Genomic DNA, 20640 nt, shown 5'->3' on the forward strand with positions numbered 1-20640 from the left:
ATGTTGGTCCAGTCTGGAGGACTCGAGGCCGGATTTTGCCTATAGCTTGAGCCCTGAGTTGTTGATTTAGTGTGCGCGTGTTTCTGGATCCATATGTTATGTTGTGTCCCTATTAAGGGAGGTGGTGACTAGATAGTTACATGATGAGTGTGATATGACTGAGAGATGTATTCATGTGATTTGGAAGTGACGCGAAGAGTCTGTTGGGGGATAGAAGGACTATTAAGTGCTCGATTTTTATCTTGATTTGAGGTATAGCCCCGAGTTATGGGTGTGTAAAGAATCTTTCCATATTTCCTAGTTGGGAGTGGAGTAAATTTCATGTTGTGGCCTGAGTTCAGACTTAGGAAGTTTAAGTGACTGCGTAATGTTTATGACGGTGGAAGGTATACATAAATGCTAGGTTGAGGCAAAACAGGTGGGCTATCTCCTGCAGAGTGTTCTGAGGTTGTGTAATCCTTATGTTGTCCGTTAGAAGATCTCATTTACAAGTAAAATATATGTGTTGCAATTTATGTTTGGGTTGCTTAAGAGAGTGGGTTTAATTGTTACGAGAGTGAATACGAGATTTGCATAAGAGTTAAAGTACCAGATGGTCTGTGTTTCACAAACTTATGAAGGATCGAGTTAATCTCACTATGGTACTATGGCAGCAATAGAGTATATGCGTTATGAGTTATTGAGTGTGTTTTGATCTATGGCTTCGAGCCAAGTGGGGGAGTCTGCCATGGATTAGTTGACTGTACGGCTATGTGCTATGTTGGTTCCAGTTTGAGGCGTATGGGAGGTCGATCAGGTGGCGGTCAAACCCGTTTCTATGCACTTCCAGGCAGACCCGATGCTATTGCTTCAGATGCTATTATCACAGGTATTGTCTCAATCTTCCATAGAGATGCCTCTGTATTATTTGATCCTAATTCTACCTTTTCTTATGTGTCATCATACTTTGCTCATTATTTGGGTACGCCTCATGCATTTCTTGCTTCACCTATTCATGTATCTACCCCGGTGAGCGATATTGTTGTTGTATACTGTGTGTACCGGTCATGTGTGGTGACTATTGGGGGTCTGGAGACCCGTGTGGATCTTTTATTATTGTGTATGGTGGATTTCTATGTCATTTTAGGCATGGATTGGCTATCTCCATGTCGTACTATTCTAGACAGTCATTTTGGCTATACCGGGTGTGCCACGGATTAAGTGGCGAGGTATAACTGATTATGTTCCTAGTAGAGTGATCTCATTCTTGAAAGCCCAGCGTATGGTTGGGAAGGATTGTCTTTCGTATCTAGCCTTTGTGAGGGATGCCGGTGCTGAGACTCCCAATATTGATTCTATTCCAGTTGTGAGGGATTTTCCCGATGTGTTTCCTGCAGACCTGTCGGGCATGCCACCGGACAGGGATATTGATTTTGGTATTGACTGGTGCCGGGCACTCAGCCCATTTCTATTCCGTCGTATCGTATGGCACAAGCGAAGTTGAAGGAATTAAAGGAGTAGCTTCAGGAACTCCTTGATAAAGGGTTCATTCGGCCTAGTGTGTCACCTTGGGGTGCGCCGGTTTTATTTGTGAAGAAGAATGATGGAACTATGAGGATGTGCATTGATTATAGGCAATTGAACAAGGTAACAATTAAGAACAAGTATCCCTTGCCTCGCATTGATGATTTATTTGACCAGTTTCAGGGAGCGAGAGTGTTCTCCAAGATTGATCTTCGTTCAGGTTATCACCAGTTGAAGATCAGGAACTCGGATATTCTTAAGACAGCTTTCAGGACCCGATACGGTCATTATGAGTTCTTGGTGATGTCTTTTGGGTTGACCAACGCCCCAACAGTGTTCGTGCATTTGATGAGCAGTGTGTTTCGACCTTATCTTGACCCGTTTGTCATAGTCTTCATTGATGATATTCTGGTATATTCGCGTAGTTAGGAGGATCACGCGGAGCATTTGAGAGTTGTGTTGTAGAGATTGAGGGAGGAGAAGCTTTATGCAAAATTCTCCAAGTGTGAGTTATGGATTAGTTTAGTGGCTTTCTTGGGGCACGTGGTGTTCAGTGAGGGTATTCAGGTTGATCCGAAAAAGATAGAGGCGGTTCAGAGTAGGCCCAGACCGTCCTCAGCCATAGAGATTTGCAGCTTTCTTGGTTTGGTAGGCTATTATCGCCGGTTTGTTTAGGGATTCTCATCTATCGAATCGCCCTTGACCAAGTCAACTCAGAAGGGTGCTTCATTTGTATGGTCAGACGAGTGTGAGGAGGCTTTCAGAAGCTCAAGACAACCTTTACCACAGCTCCAGTGTTGGTTCTACCATCAGCATCAAGTTCATATATCGTGTATTGTGATGCTTCGAGAGTTGGTATTGGTTGTGTATTGATGCGGGAGGGTAGAGTTATTGCTTATGCTTCTTGTCAGTTGAAGACCCATGAGAAAAACTACCCCGTTCATGATTTGGAGTTGGCTGCCATAGTTCACACGTTGAAGATTTGGAGGCATTACTTGTATGGTGTGTCTTGTGAGGTGTTTACTGCTCATCGTAGCCTCCAACACTTGTTCAAACAGAAGGATCTCAATTTGAGGCAACAAAGGTAGTTGGAGTTGCTTAAGGATTATGATATCACTATATTGTACCATCCGGGAAAGGCCAATGTGGTGGCCGATGCCTTGAGCCGAAAGGCAGTGAGTATGAGGAGTTTGGCATATATTCCAGTTGGTGAGAGACTTCTTGCAGTTGATGTTCAGGCCTTGGCCAATTGGTTCGTGTGGTTAGATATTTCGGAGCCCAGTAGGGTATTGGCTTGTGTGGTTTCTCGGTCTTCCTTATATGATCGCATCAGAGAGTGTCAGTATGATGATCTGCATTTATTTGTCCTTAAGAACAGAGTTCAGCACGATGATGCCAGAGATATAACCATTGGTGATAATGGGATGTTGAGGATGCAGGGTCGGAATTGTGTGCCTAATGTGGACAGGCTTCGAGAGTTGATTCTGGAGGAGGCCCATAGCTCGTGGTATTCCATTCATCTGGGTGCCGTGAAGATGTATCAAGATTTGAGGCAGCACTATTGGTGGAGGATAATGAAGAAAGACATTGTGGGATTTTGTAGCTCGGTGTCTCAATTGTCAGCAGGTGAAATATAAGCATCAGAGACCAGGTGGCTTGCTTCAGCAGATGGATATTCCCGAATTGAAGTGGGAGAGGATCACTATGGACTTTGTTGTTGAACTTTCACGGACCTTGAGGAAGTTCGATGCTATTTGGGTGATAGTGGATCGGTTAACCAAGTCCACGTACTTTATTCCTATATGTACTACCAATTCTACAAAGCGGTTGGCAGAGATCTATATCCGAGAGATTGTTCGTTTGCATGGTGTCCCAGTTTCCATCATTTCAGATAGGGGCACTTAGTTTACGTCGCAGTTTTGGAGGTTTATGCATCAAGAGTTGGGTACTCAGGTTGAGTTGAGCATAACTTTTCACCCTCAGACGGATGGGCAGTCTGAGTGCACTATTCAAATATTGGAGGACATGTTGTGTGCTTGTGTCATTGATTTCGGAGGGTCATGGGATCAGTTTCTACTGCTTGCAGAGTTTGCTTGTAGATCTCCAGTTGGTTGGTTCGAGCCCGGTGAGGCTAGGCTATTGGGGACAACCTGGTATAGGATGCTTTAGAAAAGGTGAAGGTGATTCAGGAGAGGTTTCATACAGTGCAGTCGAGGCAAAAGGGTTATGCTGATAGGAAGGTTCGGGATGTGTCCTACATGGTTGGTGAAAAGGTTCTGTTGAAGTTTTCACCCATGAAGGGTGTTATGAGATTTGGGAAGAAAGGTAAATTGAGTCCTCAGTTCATTCGGCCTTTTGAGGTGCTTCGGAGGATTGGGGAGGTGGCTTATGAGCTTGCTTTTCCACCCAGCTTGTCCAGTGTGCATCCGGTATTTCATGTTTCTATGCTCCAGAAGTATATTGGGGATCCGTCTCATGTTTTGGATTTCAGCACGGTTCAATTGGATGATAATTTGACTTATGATGTGCAGCCAGTAGCTATTTTGGGTCGTCAGGTTTGAAAGTTGAGGTCAAAGGATATAGCTTTAGTAAAAGTGCAGTGGAGAGTTCAGCCCATGGGTAAGGCTACCTGGGAGACCGAGCAGGAGATGCGGAGAAGATATCCTCACTTGTTTGAGGCTTCAGGTATGTTTCTAGACTCATTCGAGGACGAATGTTTGTTTACGTTGGGGTAGATGTGACGATCCGACCAATTGTCTCATGAGTTACCGCTCAATTTCCCCCATTTCTACTTCTTATTGCTTTGTATAATGGTTCTATATGTGATCGGGTTGATTGGTTAGGGTTCGGAATGGAATTGGTAAGGTTTGAGACACTTAGTCTCTTTTGAGAAAGGTTAAGTTAAAAACGTCAACCGGGTGTTGACTTATGTGTTAGAGGGCTCGGATGTGAGTTCCAATGGTTCGGTTAGCTTCGGGAGGTGATTTGGGACTTAGGAGCGTGATCAGAATGAGTTTTGGAGGTCCGGAGTAGATTTAGGCTTGAATTGGCGAAAGTAGATTTTTGGCGATTTTCGGTTAGTAGGTGAGATTTTGATACAGGGGTTAGAATGGAATTCTGAGAGTTGCAGTAGCTCCGTTGTGTCAATTAGGATGTGTGTGCAAAAGTTTAGGTCATTCGGACGTGGTTTGGTTGGGTTTTTTTTATCAAAAGTAGAATTCGAAAGATTTTTGGAAACTTAGGCTTGAATCTGATGTGTTTTGGTTGATTTGATGTTGTTTGAGGGGTTTTGAAGATTGGTACAAGTTTGAATAAGGTTTTGGGATATGTTAGTGCATTTGGTTGAGGTCCCGAGGGCCTCGGATGAGCTTCGGGTGGTCAATCGGACCATTTCATGAAGTTTGGAATTGTAGAAATCTGCTGCTCAGTGTTGCAAACAAATGACCTTCGCATTCGTGAGAGGGGAGCCGCGATCGCGAAGGGTTAGCTGGAGAAGGCTGAGATTTTGGCCTTCGTGTTCGTGAGGAAGGCTCTGCGTTCGCGAAGGGCTGGGAAGTGATTAATCGTGTTCGCGAGGTAAGCTCCGCGTTTGCATAGAGGAAATTGGCCAGCTGGGTTTGAGGTGTTTTGTTCATCGCGTTCGCGGGTGAGGGAGCACATTCGCGAAGAGTCAGATTGTGGAAACATTGCGTTCGCGAGTGGCATGACGCGATCACGAAAGAGGAATTTTGGTCAAAGGTAATTTTCGTTGACCGCGTTCGCGAAGAAGGAATTAAGTCCTGTGCAGAATGTTTAAATACTCGTCTTGTCCGCGATTTTGGGTTTATTTCTTCCATTGTTGATCGTTTTTAGAGATTTTTGAAGGAGATTGAAGAGAGATTCAAGGGTAATCACTTGGAGGTAAGATTCTTGGACTTAAAACTCGATTCTAATGTGAATTTCACCTAAATAATCATGGAAATTAAGCCAAAAAAGTTGAAGAACTAGGGCTTGGAAACTTAAACCTTTGCTTGAGGATTTGAAGGACCATTTGAGGTCGGATTTCAGAATTTTTGATATGTATGAACTCGTGGGGAGACAAGGAATCTATTGATGTAAAAATTATTGAATTCTGAGATGTGGGCCGTGGTCGGGTTTTGGTAATTTCGGGATTTGTGTTGTATATTGATTATTTTCGCTTGGGATTCGTTCCCTTAGCATATTTTAACACCGTGATTCTAATTTTGGATAGATTCGACGTGAGTGGAGGCCGATTCGAGGGGCAAGGGAATCGCGAGCTAGAGATTTGACCTGTTCGAGGTGAGTAATGATTGTAAATGATGTTCTGAGGGTATGAAACCCCGGACTTGCACATCGTTGTGCTATATTGAGGTGACGCACACGCTTGATGACGAGTGTGGGGTCGTGCACTATTGGGGATTGTGACTTAGTCCATCCCGAATGACTATTTTACCATGTATTTGACTGAAATCTATTTGCTATCATCACGATTTGGGCTGAATGTCATATTTGGGCCTTATGCCAACTATTTAAACCCTTCGGGGATTTTTATTGATATTTCCTCACTGTTTTGACTTTATACTTGAACTCAGTCATGATATATTTCACTATTTTCGTACTCAGCCATGTTTACTATGTTTTAAATACTTCAATGATCTTTTAAATGATAATTGGGCTGAGAATCACTGTTTTACTGTTGTCCGAGGGGCTTGTGAGGATTTCGACTGAGTAAGGCCGAGGGCCTATGTTGTGAGGAAACATTTGATACTGATTATGAGACTGAGGGCCTGAGATATGTACGCCACAAGGTGACTTGATTGATATAAGGCCGAGGGCCTAGTGTTGATGCCATGAGGTGGCTTGATATTGCGCTTGGGCCGTAAGGGGCCCCTCCAAGAGTCTGCATACCCCCAGTAAGCGCGGGTACTTATTGTGATGTGAGATTGAGTCCGAGGGGCTGGTACTGTTCTGAGATGTTGCCCAAGGGGTTGTTATTGTTCTGAGATGTTGCCCGAGGGGCAAATTTGTCAATACGGTGCCAGAGGGGCGAACCTTTATGTGTTTATCTTTTCTTAATTGCCTATTAATTACCATGCTTAATTGTTGAGAAAGGCTTTTATGAAGTTAAATTTGAGTTAAAGGATTTTTACCTATCTTTCCCTGGTTTACTGTTTTAAATGGTTTTTACTACTTCTTTATAGCATGCTTTTGTGCCTTACGTGATTTCCTACTTTTAGTCTTTATTTATGATTATTACTCATTGAGTTGGAGTACTCACTTTACTCTCTGCACCCTGTGTGCAGATTCAGGCGTATCTGGTCCCGCTCCCGAGTGCTGATCATTTCCGACTCAGGCAGATCCGAGGAGTCTCTAGGTAGCTGTTGGCGTTCGCAGCCTGGAGCTCTTCCCTATCTTATTCCTTCATGTTCTTAGTTTTCTGTATTAAACTTTGTAGTTTGATTTGGAGTATTATGTGTTGGTAGATGCTCATGACTAGTGACACCCCGATATCGAGCTGTGTTGGGTTGTATTCTGCAAATTATGCTATTATCTGTTAACTTTGGATTATCTTACCATGTTGTAGATTTATTTCTTATCATTTAACTGTTAATAATTGGAAATGAAAATTGTCGGCTGACCTTGTCTTCACAAGAGGCGCCATCATGACCGGGTTCGAGTTTAGGGTCGTGACACTTGTAGAAGAGAAATTTACGTTTTTGATATTTGCCCTAATTTGCAATAGAGTATTTTTTTCTCTATTTTGTCTTCTTTATCCTTTTTTTTGGTTCTAAGTAAGGTAGTGACAGTCTTTATCTTGTTTTTAGTTGCGTGTGGTATTTCTTTATCATGTTAATTGATTTCAAGTGGTGACTTTAGGAACGTTTTAGTTCTTGATAATTTAAGAACACGTTTCTTGATCTAAATTCGTTATTTTGATATCACAGGATCATAACATTTGTTGATCTGATGCAACATCAATATTTACTTGTTTTGAGCGAGTAAATAGTCATTCTTATAGTTTAGAATATCATCTTTCACCTTGTATTTAATCATCAGATTCCAAATCCAAAATCTTGAGATATACTATTTCTTGAAATCAGCCCACAAAACCACATGTCTTAGGTTGATGAATTTATCACATAAATTTGGTATTAAAGCTATAATCCATAGGTCCCGGGTTGATGAATTGATCATATCATTTTTGTATCAGAGCTATAATCCACAGGTCCCAGATTGACGAATTGCTCACATTATTTTGTATTAGAGCTATAATCTACAGGTCCCAGATTGACAAATTTATCACATCAATTTGGTATCAAAGTTATAATCCACAAGTCCTAGGTTGACAAATTTATCACATCAATTTGGTATCAAAGAAACAAGTAGTGAACATAATATACAAGCAAGAAAAGGTCATTGAGTTCAAGAAGATGAATAAACAAGGAAACATGAATCGAATTTTCACACTAGATGTACCTCCCAAGGAAATGATTGTTCGTTGATCATTGATCGTGAGAGTCACATAAATATCATTTCTGAAGTGATGTTTACTAAACTCGTCTTGTCAACCAAACTTCACCCATATCCTTACAACATTGAAGTTCAAGATGATGATGATTTACTCTTTAGAGGTAACTCGTCAATGCCTAGTATCATTTTCTATTGGCAAGATCTATAAAGACCAAATTTGGTGTGAGGTAATGAAGATGGATGTTTGTCACTTATTACTTGGAAAACCATGGGTGTATGATTGTGTGCTTAATATGATATATACCTTAATACATATTCTTTTACAGAGGATGACAGTAAGATTATTTTAGTACCAATGAATCCAAAAAAATTGCTAAAAATTTGAAGCCCAATGATGATTCTTTTTTTTTTTACAAAATTATAAATAATTGGTCCAATCAATAGAGAAAAGTTTTTGAACGTAGGTACTACTACAGAGAGCAAAATGAGGAGGAGCATGCATTGGATCCACAAGTTAAGGATTTGCCTCTGAAGTTTGATGATAATCCAATGAAGCATCCAATATGTGAGCTTAACTTTTCACCTAAAATAGATGCTCAACATAATATTAACTTGATTGTGGATTCCTTCCTTCCAAACGAGGCAACATATTGCATTAATCCAAACTTCCATGAAATTTTGCAAACACAAGAGGAAGAATTGCTTAAAAAGGAGTCTATAATGGAGGATTAGAGTTCAAATTTTATTCTAGCTTTTCTAGTGCCTCAGAAAGGATGAATATTTTCAAGCATACGTAGGAAAAGGAGATCTCAACACAAATTTTATCACTCGATATGATCTAATTAAACATGAGAGTGGGAACGTTGTTGCTGATGAATTATAAAAAACTTTGATCTCCAAGCTTGATCCAAAGGTACTTGATTGATTCTTTTAAGGGTTTTTGTGGTATTAAATCGATTTTTTATGCGTATCCCATAAGCACCAAATGAACATTAAGAGGTTCAAGATTCTTGAAGATCAAAAGAAAATAATTTATGATTATGGATTAGTGTTTGAAAATCTTTTAGGAGGATTTATTGCAAAAATATTGGTACAAAGTTACTATTAAGAAAGTGGGATTTTGTTCGGTTGCATGCTAAGCTTTGTTGCAATACGATGAAGCTCTTTCACAAGTTATAAAATGCAACTTATAGCCTGGTGAATATGAGTTCAACCAAATCATGGAAGTTGCCAATCTCGTGCCACTTGTGGAGCCTTTAAACTCGAGGACGAGTCTTTCTCGACTAGGGGAGAATGATGAACATGAAAAATTTATGTTAAATTTTATTAATTTTAGCCAAGATTATATTTTAGAGCTCAAGTCCAAACATATAGACTTATTTTCAAGAAGCCCAAGAAGTTCAAGCATCTCAAAATTGATCTCAAGAAATCAAGATTCATTCCTTCTTAAAATAGGATTTATTGTTTCTTTACAAGAAAGGACTCCTTTTCTTGGTAGGTTTATACTTTCTTTATTGTCTTCCTTTTAGAATAAGGATTTTTGTTTAGTAGGACTCTAGTGGGGTTTCACTTTTCTTATATTTAGTTATTTTATTTCTTTATTAGAATAGTAATTATAATCATAAAGAAGATATCCTAGGCCTACATGAAGGGTTCCCATGCCATGTAAAAGAGAAATTCACGTTTTTTATACTTGCCCTAATTTACAATAGAGTGTTTTTCTCTATTTTATCCTTTTTATCCTTATTTTTGGTTCCAAGCAAAGCAGTGATAATCTTTATCTTATTTTTAGTTGCGTGTGGTGTTTCTTTATCATTTTAATTGATTCCACGTGGTGACTTTAGAAACTTTTTAGTTCTTGATTATTTAATAACACGCTTCTTGATCTAAATTCTTTCTTTTGCTATTGTAGAATTATAACTTTCATTGAACTGGTGCAACATCAATATTTACTTATTTTGAACAAGTAAATAGCCATTTTTAACGTTTAGATAATCATCTTTCACCTCATTTTTGAATCATCATATTCAAAATTCTAAAACTTAAGATACGCTATTTCTTAAAATTGGCCAACAAAATCACGTTTTTTGTTTCAAAATTTTGACCTTGGTCGGTTAGTTCTTTGCTAACTCGAAGAATCACGTCATTAGAGCACTTCAACATTGTTGATAAGGTTGCTAAGATTCTAGCAGCAACCATGTACTTGGCTAACACTGTCATGATGTGGTGGCGGAGAAAAAAAAGAAGACATGAAGAAGGGTAATTGCTCTATCAAAGATTGGGAGTAGTTCAAGTTCAAAATGAAATGTCAGTTTTACCCGCAAAATGTTGTCAATGAGGCTCGTCGGAAGTTGAGAGAGCTCAAACAAATAATTTCAATTCGTGAGTACGTGAAGGAGTTCACCAAGCTCATTCTCCAAATTCCTAGCTTGACAAGTGATGACTTGTTATTTTATTTCATGGATGACCTCCAAAATTAGGCCAAGCAAAAGTTGCGGCAGCATCAAGTCAAAGAAGATGATGGGGCCATTGTTGTGGCAGAATTCTTGAATCATTTTAGGACATAGGACAAAAAATCAAATGACATCAAGATCAAGCCCACTAAAGTTAGTGGAGACCATGGATATCGTGACAAGTGCAAGCAAGTTGCTGGCATAGATTGTGATTTCAAGGGAGAAGGCAACCGATCTTCTCATTGGCGTGACAAGTACAATGAGAGGAAAAAGGCAGTTGGTCCCCGTAATGGTTTCTATCTCTGCAAAGATCCTTGTCATGGTTACAAGGATTGTCCTTATTTAGGCACACTTGGTGCCTTGATTTTAGCAAAAAAGAAACAAGCACAAGTTGGTGCACAAGCCAGGGGAGGCGCTCAAGAGAGACAAGATGTTGCTCATCTTGGCCATATGATACTTGATGCTTTGTTGACCAAGAAACAGGGCCGGCTGGAGCCTAAGTCCACTAAGGCAATGGCCTTAGGCTCCCAAAATATTTAGGTCCCCAAAATCTATAAATAATATGTATATATAATATTTCATAATTATGCACTATTGATCGAATTTTTAAATTATCTTGAGCCGAGGGTCTTCCGGAAATAGCTTCTCTACCTCTTCGGGGTAAGGGTAGGGTCTGCGTACATACTACCCTCCTCAGATCTCACTTGTGGAATTTTACTGGGTTGTTGTTGTTGATAGAATTTTTAAATTATTTGGTTAAAATAGTTATAGCTAAAAAATTTACACATCTTAAATTGTAGTTACTAGTTATTTTCTGTCTTCAATATGTCCTTAATTCATCCCAACTTAAATCGATTTTCTTACAATATTAGTTTATAACAAGTTTTATTCGTTCTTTGAGTGCCTTGGTAGGCATTTTTCAAGCTACTTTGTTGAGTAACTATTAAAGTTCGTCCTTAACATTGAATAACTCTTGAAACATAGTAGTTACTACAATATTATTTGTTTCAACTTATATTTAGAATTAAAAGTATTAAGAGAAACTGTAAGTAGAAGAATACTCTAATGGGCAAACTCAATAAGGTAAAAAGTATTAATTTAATTACCGTTAATCATTTCTATATCAGTTGCTTCGGTTGAAAAAGTTTTTCAAAACTAAATTAATAAAGTTTAACATGATATCACAAGAGAGGATTAAACAAATAGGTTAGACATTGGCAATAATTAAAACTTATTATAACTTCTTTAGGTTTTGATAAATTATAAGAATAAAAATAATAATTAAAATAAATTTAAGGCCTCTCTTTTTTTCCGCCTTAGGCCCCATATTATGTCGAGCCGCCCCTGCCAAGAAACCTTCTTTGAGGCAGGTTTCTCAAGAGAAGACTGACCTTGCTCAAATGAGTTAAATGTTTCTTGGTGCTGTGATGAGCAGGGAGCCCAGATTGAGGGAGAAAGGGTCATTGTTCGTAGATGCAAAATTGAATGGACAGACTGTCCATATCATGGTGGACACTTGTACGACACACGACTTTGTGACTGAAGCTAGGGCTAAGTCACTTGGCCTTAGGTTTGGTCCCAACAATTCTTTGTTAAAGACAGTTAATGCTACCTTACCAACGTGAATGGAGTTGCACGTGATGTGCAACTCAACTTAGGATCTTGGCAGGGACATATGAATTTCTTTTTCGCTCCAATGGACGTTTTGATCTTGTGTTGGGGTTGGACTATTGGGATGAAGTCATGGCCTTCATTCCCCTAGTCTCAACCAGATTTATATTTGGGATCCAAGGAGTCCTTGTGTTGTGCCAACATTTCGTGTACCACAAGTTGTTGGCCAACTTTTGGCAATGCAGATTGTGAAGGGCTTCAAGACAGAAGAAGCTACATTCCTAGTAGTTGTGACAGGCTTGAAGAGGACAAATCCATCTATGTGGGGGAAGCCTTTCCCCTTTGTGTTCAATAGGTCTTTGAAGAGAACAAGGACGTGATGCCAGAAGACCTTCTCAAACGTGTACCACCACGTATGGAAGTGGACCACCAAATTGAGATGATTCCAGGAGTAAAGCCACCTGCCATAGGTCTATATCGCATGGCACCTCCGTAGTTGGAGGGGTTGAGGAAGCAACTCAAACGAGTTGCTTGAAGCGGGACATATGTGACTGTCAAAGACACCATTTGGAGCTCTAGTCTTGTTCCAAAAGAAGCAAGATGGGACCTTGCAGTTGTGCATAGACTATCGTGCTCTCAACAAGGTCACATGGAAGAAAAAATATCCTATTCCATTGATTGCATATATTTTTTTATCATTTTGGTTAGGCCAAGGTGTTTAGCAAAATGAACTTGAGGAAATGATACAATTAAGTTCGCATAGCCGAAGGTGATGAGCCAAAGATGATTTGTGTGACTCGTTATGAGGATTTTGAATGGTTGGTGATACCGTTCGGCTTAACCAATGCCCCAGCTACGTTTTGCACTTTGATGAACAAGTTGTTCCATCCGTTTTTGGATCAGTTTGTGGTCATCTATCTTAATGACATTATAATTTATCACAGCTGTATGGAGGAGCATCTTGATACTTTCACAAAGTTTTCCAAGTGCCAAGGGAAAACAACATGTTTGTAAAGAAGAAAAGTGTTATTTTGCTTAGACACAAGTGGAATTCTTGGGGCATACAATCAGTCAAGGACAAACTCGGATGGATAGAACCAAGGTTGCAGCGATTAGAGATTGGGAGGCCGCAACAAAGGTAACCGAACTACGGTTTTCTTGGCCTCGCTAATTATTACCGACGACTCATTCTTGGCTATTCAGCAATAGCGACTCCGCTCACTGATTTGCTGAAGAAGGATCACTTTTGGGAGTGGACTGATTCATGTCAAGAGGTGTTTGAGGGTCTCAAATCAACATTACGGAGGAGCCTGCCTTGGCTCTACCCAACTTTACCAAAGTCTTTGAGGTCCATATGGATGCTTCTGATTTTGCTATTAGTGGCGTCCTAATGCAAGAGAACCATCTGATAGCCTTTATGAGCAGAAAATTAAATGATACGGAGCGTTGCTATACTATCCAAGAGAAGGAGATGACGGTCATGGTTCATTGTCTAAGAACATGGCACCATTATTTATTGGGGGCTCATTTAATTGTCAAAACAGATATGTGGCAACAAGCTATTTCTAGTCCCAAAAGAAATTGTCACCTAAGCAAGCACGGTGGTAGGACTTCTTGGCGGAATTGATTATTCCTTGGAATACAGACCAGGAAAGCCAATGTTGTTGCCGACGCGTAGTAGTGCTAGCACCCATTGTTAGAACCACTAGTAGGGACATTCTTGATGCCATCAAGCAAAGTATGCAACATGATCCGGTGGCGAAGCAGCTTCTTGACTTGGTCAGCCAAGGCAATACAAAGAAATTTTGAGTGGAAGATGGGCTTCTATATACCACCGGAAGGCGTTGTGCCTAAGAGGGGAAATCTTAGGAGCATTTTTATCAAAGAGGTTCGTGAAACAATATAGGAAGGGCATCCGGGTCAAAAACGTACAATGACATTGTTGGAGTCATCCTATATTGACCTCATATGAGGGATGACATTGAGGTCTACGTCCGAATGTCTTATTTGCCAACAAGACAAGGTGGAGCAGAAGGTACCTGGGGGCTTGCTTGAGCCCTTACCAATGGCATAAAGGCCATGGGATAGTGTCATAATGGACTTTATTACGTGATTGCCAAATTTAGAAGGCTTTGGAACGAACATGGTATTGGTCGATCATTTTTCAAAGTATGCTACCTTCACTGCCAATTGCGAAGCCAAAGAGGCAGCATACTTATTTCTATGGGACGTGGTAAAGCATTGGGGTATTCCAAAGCACATTATTAGCGATCGTGATCCACGTTTCACTAGTGCTTTTTGGAGGGAGTTGTTCAACTTGTTGGGTTCGGAGTTGCACTTCTCAACAAATTTCCATCCCCAAACAGATAGCATCAATACGCTTTTGGAGCTATACTTAAGACAATTCGTTAGCGCCAATTAGAAGGATTGGGCAAAGCTGCTTGACACAACTCAGTTCTCATATAATTTGCAACGTAGTGAATCAACTGGGAGGAGTTTCTTTGAGCTTGCAACAGGGCAACAGCCCAATACACCACAGTCCTTGCCCGTGAGTGCGGAATTGAAGAACCCAAGCGCATTTCGTATGGAAAAGGCGTGGGAGGAGCATGTTAATATGGCCAGGTCTTATCTAGACAAGGTTACCCGCAAGATAAAGAGATTTGCTGATCGTAAGCGCCGTCCGTTCACTATAGAATTGGGGATAAAGTCACAATGAAGCTTAATCCCCGTCAATTCAAGTCATTGAGGGGCGTTAATCAAAGCTTGATCCGACTGTATGAGGGGCCATTCGAGATCATTGCCAAGGTGGGCAAGATTTCTTGTAGACTAGATATGCCACACCGTTTGAAATATATCCAGTCTTCCATGCTGGCCAATTGAAGCCATACCATGAAGACAAGGTGGACGTGAAGCGTGGGCAGTGTAGTTGTACTGAGATTTTCATCACCCGTTCAGCTATTGACAAGAAGATTGAGGCCATAATTGATCATCAATTTGTCCGAGGAAAAGGTGGGGCAATTCAAGTGCTCAATTTCTTGTTCATTGGAAGGGGCAGTCACCCTAGGAAGCGTCGTGGGAAAAATACGAAGATTTATGGCAGTTCAAGGATCAAGTGCATGAGTACTTGAATCTTTGTGGTGTCGCGGTCGTCGCCATTTCAAGTGGGGAGAACGTGTCGCCCCGCTTAGCTGCCACAAGCCATGGAGCATTTCCACACAAGCTACCACCGTTTGGGAGGGTCAAAGACAAGTATGCAAATCAATTAATGCAACCCGGTACTTGTTCCCAGCTACTGGACGTGTTTCATGCTGCAAACCCTACCCAGCGAAAGGGACACCCCTGAAAGTCAAGGCAAAACATGCATGTTTTAGGCAATAGTGGACTGGCGCCCCAAGTAGCCCTTGCCTCTTCTAGTTAGGCACCTTTAGAGCATATTCTATTGTAACTTAGGCCAAGTAGTGGTTGGCTCAATTATACATACATGTATAGGCCTTAAGGCAAGGCATCTCATACTTTGTATTTTCCATCTTATCAAGAAAATTGGCTTTGGCCTCCCAACTTTTGTGTGCCTTTACTTTCATTGTCTTTCATTGCCTTTGTGTGTGTGTGTATTTGCCCAGCTTAAGCACGACTTGAAGCTTAGTTTCTTGGTAGGATTGAAGTTTTGGATAGCATATAGGCCGTCAAAGTTGTCCGCACGCTGCCTACTTGAGTTAGGCCCGTGACAAGCTCTCTTTATTGATTGAGCAATTCATATATCGTTCGTCTCTAAATAAATGTTCTATTTAGCCTTTCCAATAACAAATAATTATCTTAACAAATAATTAGTTGTCTTTAGATTTTTATTGTTTCTAATTTACTCGCAATAATCATCAAATTTGTTAAAGAATACTCACTAGGCACTTTTTGGAAATTAACGGGACACTACATTTTGTCAGCTAAGTATGCATGTATCGGATTAATACAAAAATTTCTCCTGACCTGTCCGAATTTCTAGTTGCAATGTACTTGTCCAAATGCATCTAATACCAAAGCAAAGCAAAGGCTCATGCTGATTGGGCTACAGTGGGCAGTGGCTTTGTTCAGTTTTGTAAAGGCAGCAACTTCTGTACACAAAAGTGAACGGTGAAGCACGCAAAAGCAGAGCATCCACAAAAGCAAAGAGTATTGAGCCATGAGCTTCGATGAATGTATCAAAAAGCTTCGCGCAGCTGACTTTATGACCAGCTTGTAGACATCAAATACCAAAAAAGATCTTGAATAACGATGAAATCTATTGTATTTTACAACAACTGCAAACACAACATTGGGCTGTAAAAGTAAAAGATAGCATCTGAATATGTAAAAAACTGTCTGCCTGGTTGTGTATAGTTTCCTTAATAACCTTGAATAAATTCAACTCCAATGCGCTATTTAAATGGCAACCTGATGTCATGATCAGCTATAATGTTAAATCATAAAGAGATCACTCAGTTTCTGAAATCCATTTATAAAACTGTTCCTGTGCCTAGAGCTTCAAAGCAGCTTTTGCCATTGCGAGTGCTCCTTCATAACTTTGATTTCCTCCAATAAACCCACTCATGTGGATAAAAACACAGCCAGGAATTCCTGTTTCCTTGGAGAGTTCATCATCTCTTAAACCTCGCCACTGAGCTGGAAGGGCTTTCCTGCTCTCAAATCTGTCAGGAGCTACACCCACAGCTTGCACTCGCCAACTTTTGCTCCTATCATCCTACAAATAATGAAGTCACATCACTTGATGTTTTCGTAGTCAAATATAGAAAGAATACTGACACACTTCGCTTTTTCATGTTTCTCTCTATTTTTTCTTCCCACCACTGTCTTGAGACACTGATTATTAACTACACTTTTCCAAGACAATAACACTGAGCACTTTTTCATTTGCTCAACATTGGGATTAAGCAAAAAGGCAGATCTTGATGGAACAATTAAAAACCAATGCACACTTCTTCAACATATCTTTCTACAACTGATACAAGCAGATAGATATTTACGGATGATAAAGTTTCCAGAAGCGACCTAAAAGACAACCCCCACGCTATTACCAATCCTGCTCCGAATCTTTCCTCTCCTCGCATACAAGGATTTAAGCAGAAATATGAGACAAAACATTAACTGTGGCGCAGAAAAGGAAAAAGAAAAAAACAGCAGAGGACTCAAGGCACCTGATATAAAGCATATTTGATGGGAAGATCAATCTTCATCTCCTCTTCCAGCTCAAACAAATGAAGCTTCCACTGTTGGACAGGAATATAAAAATATGCTTTTTAAGTTCAGAGTTCATACTAGCAGTGAATATTGACTTTTGTTAATGACAACTCAAGGTATTCCATTAACTAAAAACACAAGGTGTGTACAAAAGGATGTCAGAAAATGTGAGGAAGTGACTTAAGCACAGTTAGCTAATAAGTTATCCCAATCATATATATATACAGGAATATTCTTTAGACATAAAACATACATGCAACCTGTCTATATTACGTATATCCCTTACGCTATTCTGGCAATTTTCCAGTTCTTTCATTCCACACTGTTCATAAGATGCATAATGGCAATTGCCTTTCTTTTTATCAACCTATGAATCCTATAATTCGTGATTGTTTCCTCCACTGTTACTTCGTATTGCCCATGCAACATATTGAACATGCTAGATTCCACAATTGCATAGTAAAGTTGCAGTGCAATAGGATATGGATAGAATATGGTCAGTGTCTTTCCCCCTTTCTCTACATAGAGAACATTAGCTTGCTATCATTCTTCTCATTCACAAATTATTTGCTGTGAATATTGTATCCTTAATGGCACACCAAATGAAGAAAGCTACCTTCTTTAGTGCTTTGGTTAGAACATTTCTTCCACATCTCCTTCCTATTCCACTCTCCGGATAACATGAATTCACCAACGGCGATTTTACCCTTTCCCATCCACGTCTTCCTAGCCTCTCCCATGATACCACTGAATATTGTGACTCAGGTTCTTCACAAAATCTGTGATGTATCCCAATTTTACATGTGATGTGATGTATAGCAACCGGAGGAAGTACTCAGTAGAAGGATGCTTCCTAGAAATGAAGTACCATATCTACAGCTTATCAAGATATAAGAGGACTGGTAGTCTTAATAAAGTGCCAAATATTTAAAGATGACTGAGAATGGAGTCTGCTTATGCTGGTATATAAGTGACATTCAAAAGCTACTATGCCTCTCCAAAATTGTCCGTACACGTTGGTCACAGTGAGAACTAGGCATTTGATAAAGTTATTTTCTTTTTTGTACAAGTAAAGAATGAAGCTAATATACAATCCTTATTTAAATTAGCCACAAAACTTAAAAACTTGTGACCTCTAGCACTATGTAGCTATGAACAAAGCAAATTTTAATGATGTTCATGCTGCCTCATGCACAAAAGTTTACTTACCGGGCAAAATGTAGTAAAAACTACAATCTCTCCACTAGGATCAATCTTGTGTCTTGCAGCAAGGCACTCCATGATGATTGAGCGTGCTGGTAACCAAGATCTTACATGAAAGCGGACGCGCTGTGCATAGACAAACATGTTAACTCAGGGAAAGAAACTGAACCATATGCTCATCCTAAACCCCGTCTTTTTCAGAATAAAATTAAGCTGATAAATATGTTATCTAAATGACTTAAGACAGTCTGGTGCCAAAAGGGGCACTCTTAAGACCAACAATTATGCTAGTATAAACTTTATATTACTAACCAAAGAAATAGAGACGAAGCTTTTTAGCTCTGTTAAGAAAGTCTTACATCCAAGAACTCACTGCCAGCTAAATCCATTGCACGTTCGAAAGCTTCATTCTCCTTTTCAGAAGACTGATCAGGTTCAATCCAGTCCAAGTTTAGTCTTCCAACTCGTGAGGACAAATGAGTATTATTTACATATCTGGGTGACTGGTCTGTATCGTACTGATTGATTCCATTGTCGACTGCATCAATTGCCTGTTCGCAGTCAGCAATTGTATTAGGCTTACTAATACTAGAGATATGGTAGTTTGATCCTTCAATTATATCACAAAGTATCAGCTCTCAAGATTTTAAGCAAATCTTGCAAAGACTTGTAATAACATTAAAAAGAAACGATATCAGAAAATAAGAATCCAATCACAAATTCACAACATAGACAAATTGATGATTTTAACATCAGTAACCTGGAGATAAAAAGATTCAAATAAATAATTATTTCTCAGACTAAATTCCTTACCTCCATGAAGCTCTTGTAAATGGCAAGGAACAACCTATGAACATCCGGATGTTCTTCATCAACTTGGAGCTCCTTTGCAATTATCTCCTTTCCAAAATGCTATGAAGCAGGAAAAGGCAAGTAAATTGCAATTAACAGCTACATATGAACTTAATCAAAATACATTAGAGCAAAATAATTTTCAAGCCAAATGGAAGACCTTGAACTACTAAACTTCCAAAAGGAGTCACTAAAAGCTATCCAATCCACGAGCTAGTATTCCCCCACGTAAAAATTCTATGAAATTTCCAGCACTAGATCATATATTCCAAAATCGTCCAATAACTTTTAAGTTTTCGAATCCTTTCATAATCTAACGGCAATAGTAGATCAAATATCGAAACCTCAACTTTTCTTAAATTGTGTAAAAATTACATGTCTGACAATATTTATAGGAGGGAGGAAGTACACCGTAACACACAACATAGTTGAAATTTAGAACGGAAAGGATGAGATTTATGCACATTCATGACATTAACAATTTACATAAAGAAAGAAATTACCTTGTAAACAAGACCAGCACTGCTAAGCTTAGTAGTGAAACCATGTCCAAAGACCTCTTGAAATCCCTTTTGGTGATGATCATAACGGTCTCGACTAGGATCATAAACCCCACCAACATCAAGCACCGCATCAAGCGTTTCCAACACCTTTCATTCATTCAAGCATTTCGTCAAACATTTTACCTACATAAGCCTTCCCAAACATCTAACCCCCCACAAACCCCCAATACCCAATAACATAATACGCACAAAAAAAATTAATCTAACCTGGGTATCGCGAGTACGGACAATCTGAGCATTGTAAAACTTGTTTGTAAGACGAATCATGAAGCAACCAAGAGCTTCATCACAATGGAAGCTACCATTGTGAGTACCTACTCGCTTTAGGGGAACATGGTTTGAAGGGGAAGATACAGGTGAGAAAGAAGAGGAGTTAGCGGTAGCCATTACTAGAGAGAATGCGAGAGGATTTTGATGTTTGAAGGTGAAGAGTTTAGGGTTTTGGAGTAGAGTTCTGGTGAAACCAGAGAGCATTTCTTAAACCCTTTTTAAAACAAAGTAGAGTCAATTTGATAGCTTGACTATGCTAGTATTAGTAGTACATTTATCTTTTTTAAGAAAATAGTAGCACAAAAAAAGTTTCTTTAGAAAAATTAGAATAATAATAATGGAAACAAAAGTGGAAAAAGAAGGCTTGCATAGGAATGTGCTCGGACAAAATTTGAGTTTACGTTGATATATTTAAAAAAAAAATTGTAAGAGTTAAGATTGTTAAACTGAAAGCTTGATTATGCTAGGTACATTTAGGCATTAAA

At 39.6% G+C, this 20640-nt stretch overlaps 1 protein-coding gene across 1 annotated transcript; it reads right to left on the reverse strand.

Moving 5' to 3' along the window:
* Positions 1–16280: 16280 nt before the first annotated feature.
* On the reverse strand, positions 16281–20401 carry LOC104216084 (uncharacterized). Its single transcript, XM_009766044.2, has 7 exons — positions 20093–20401; positions 19826–19972; positions 19284–19382; positions 18830–19021; positions 18477–18596; positions 17225–17296; positions 16281–16770 (listed from the first exon to the last, which is right to left on the reverse strand). The coding sequence occupies exons 1-7, from the start codon at positions 20357–20359 to the stop codon at positions 16546–16548; spliced, it is 1122 nt and encodes a 373-aa protein (XP_009764346.1). The 5' UTR covers positions 20360–20401; the 3' UTR covers positions 16281–16545.
* Between the last annotated feature and the right edge of the window lie 239 nt (positions 20402–20640).

The sequence above is a fragment of the Nicotiana sylvestris genome, chromosome 3, assembly GCF_000393655.2.
Source record: "Nicotiana sylvestris chromosome 3, ASM39365v2, whole genome shotgun sequence".
NCBI classification, from domain to species: Eukaryota; Viridiplantae; Streptophyta; class Magnoliopsida; order Solanales; family Solanaceae; genus Nicotiana; species Nicotiana sylvestris.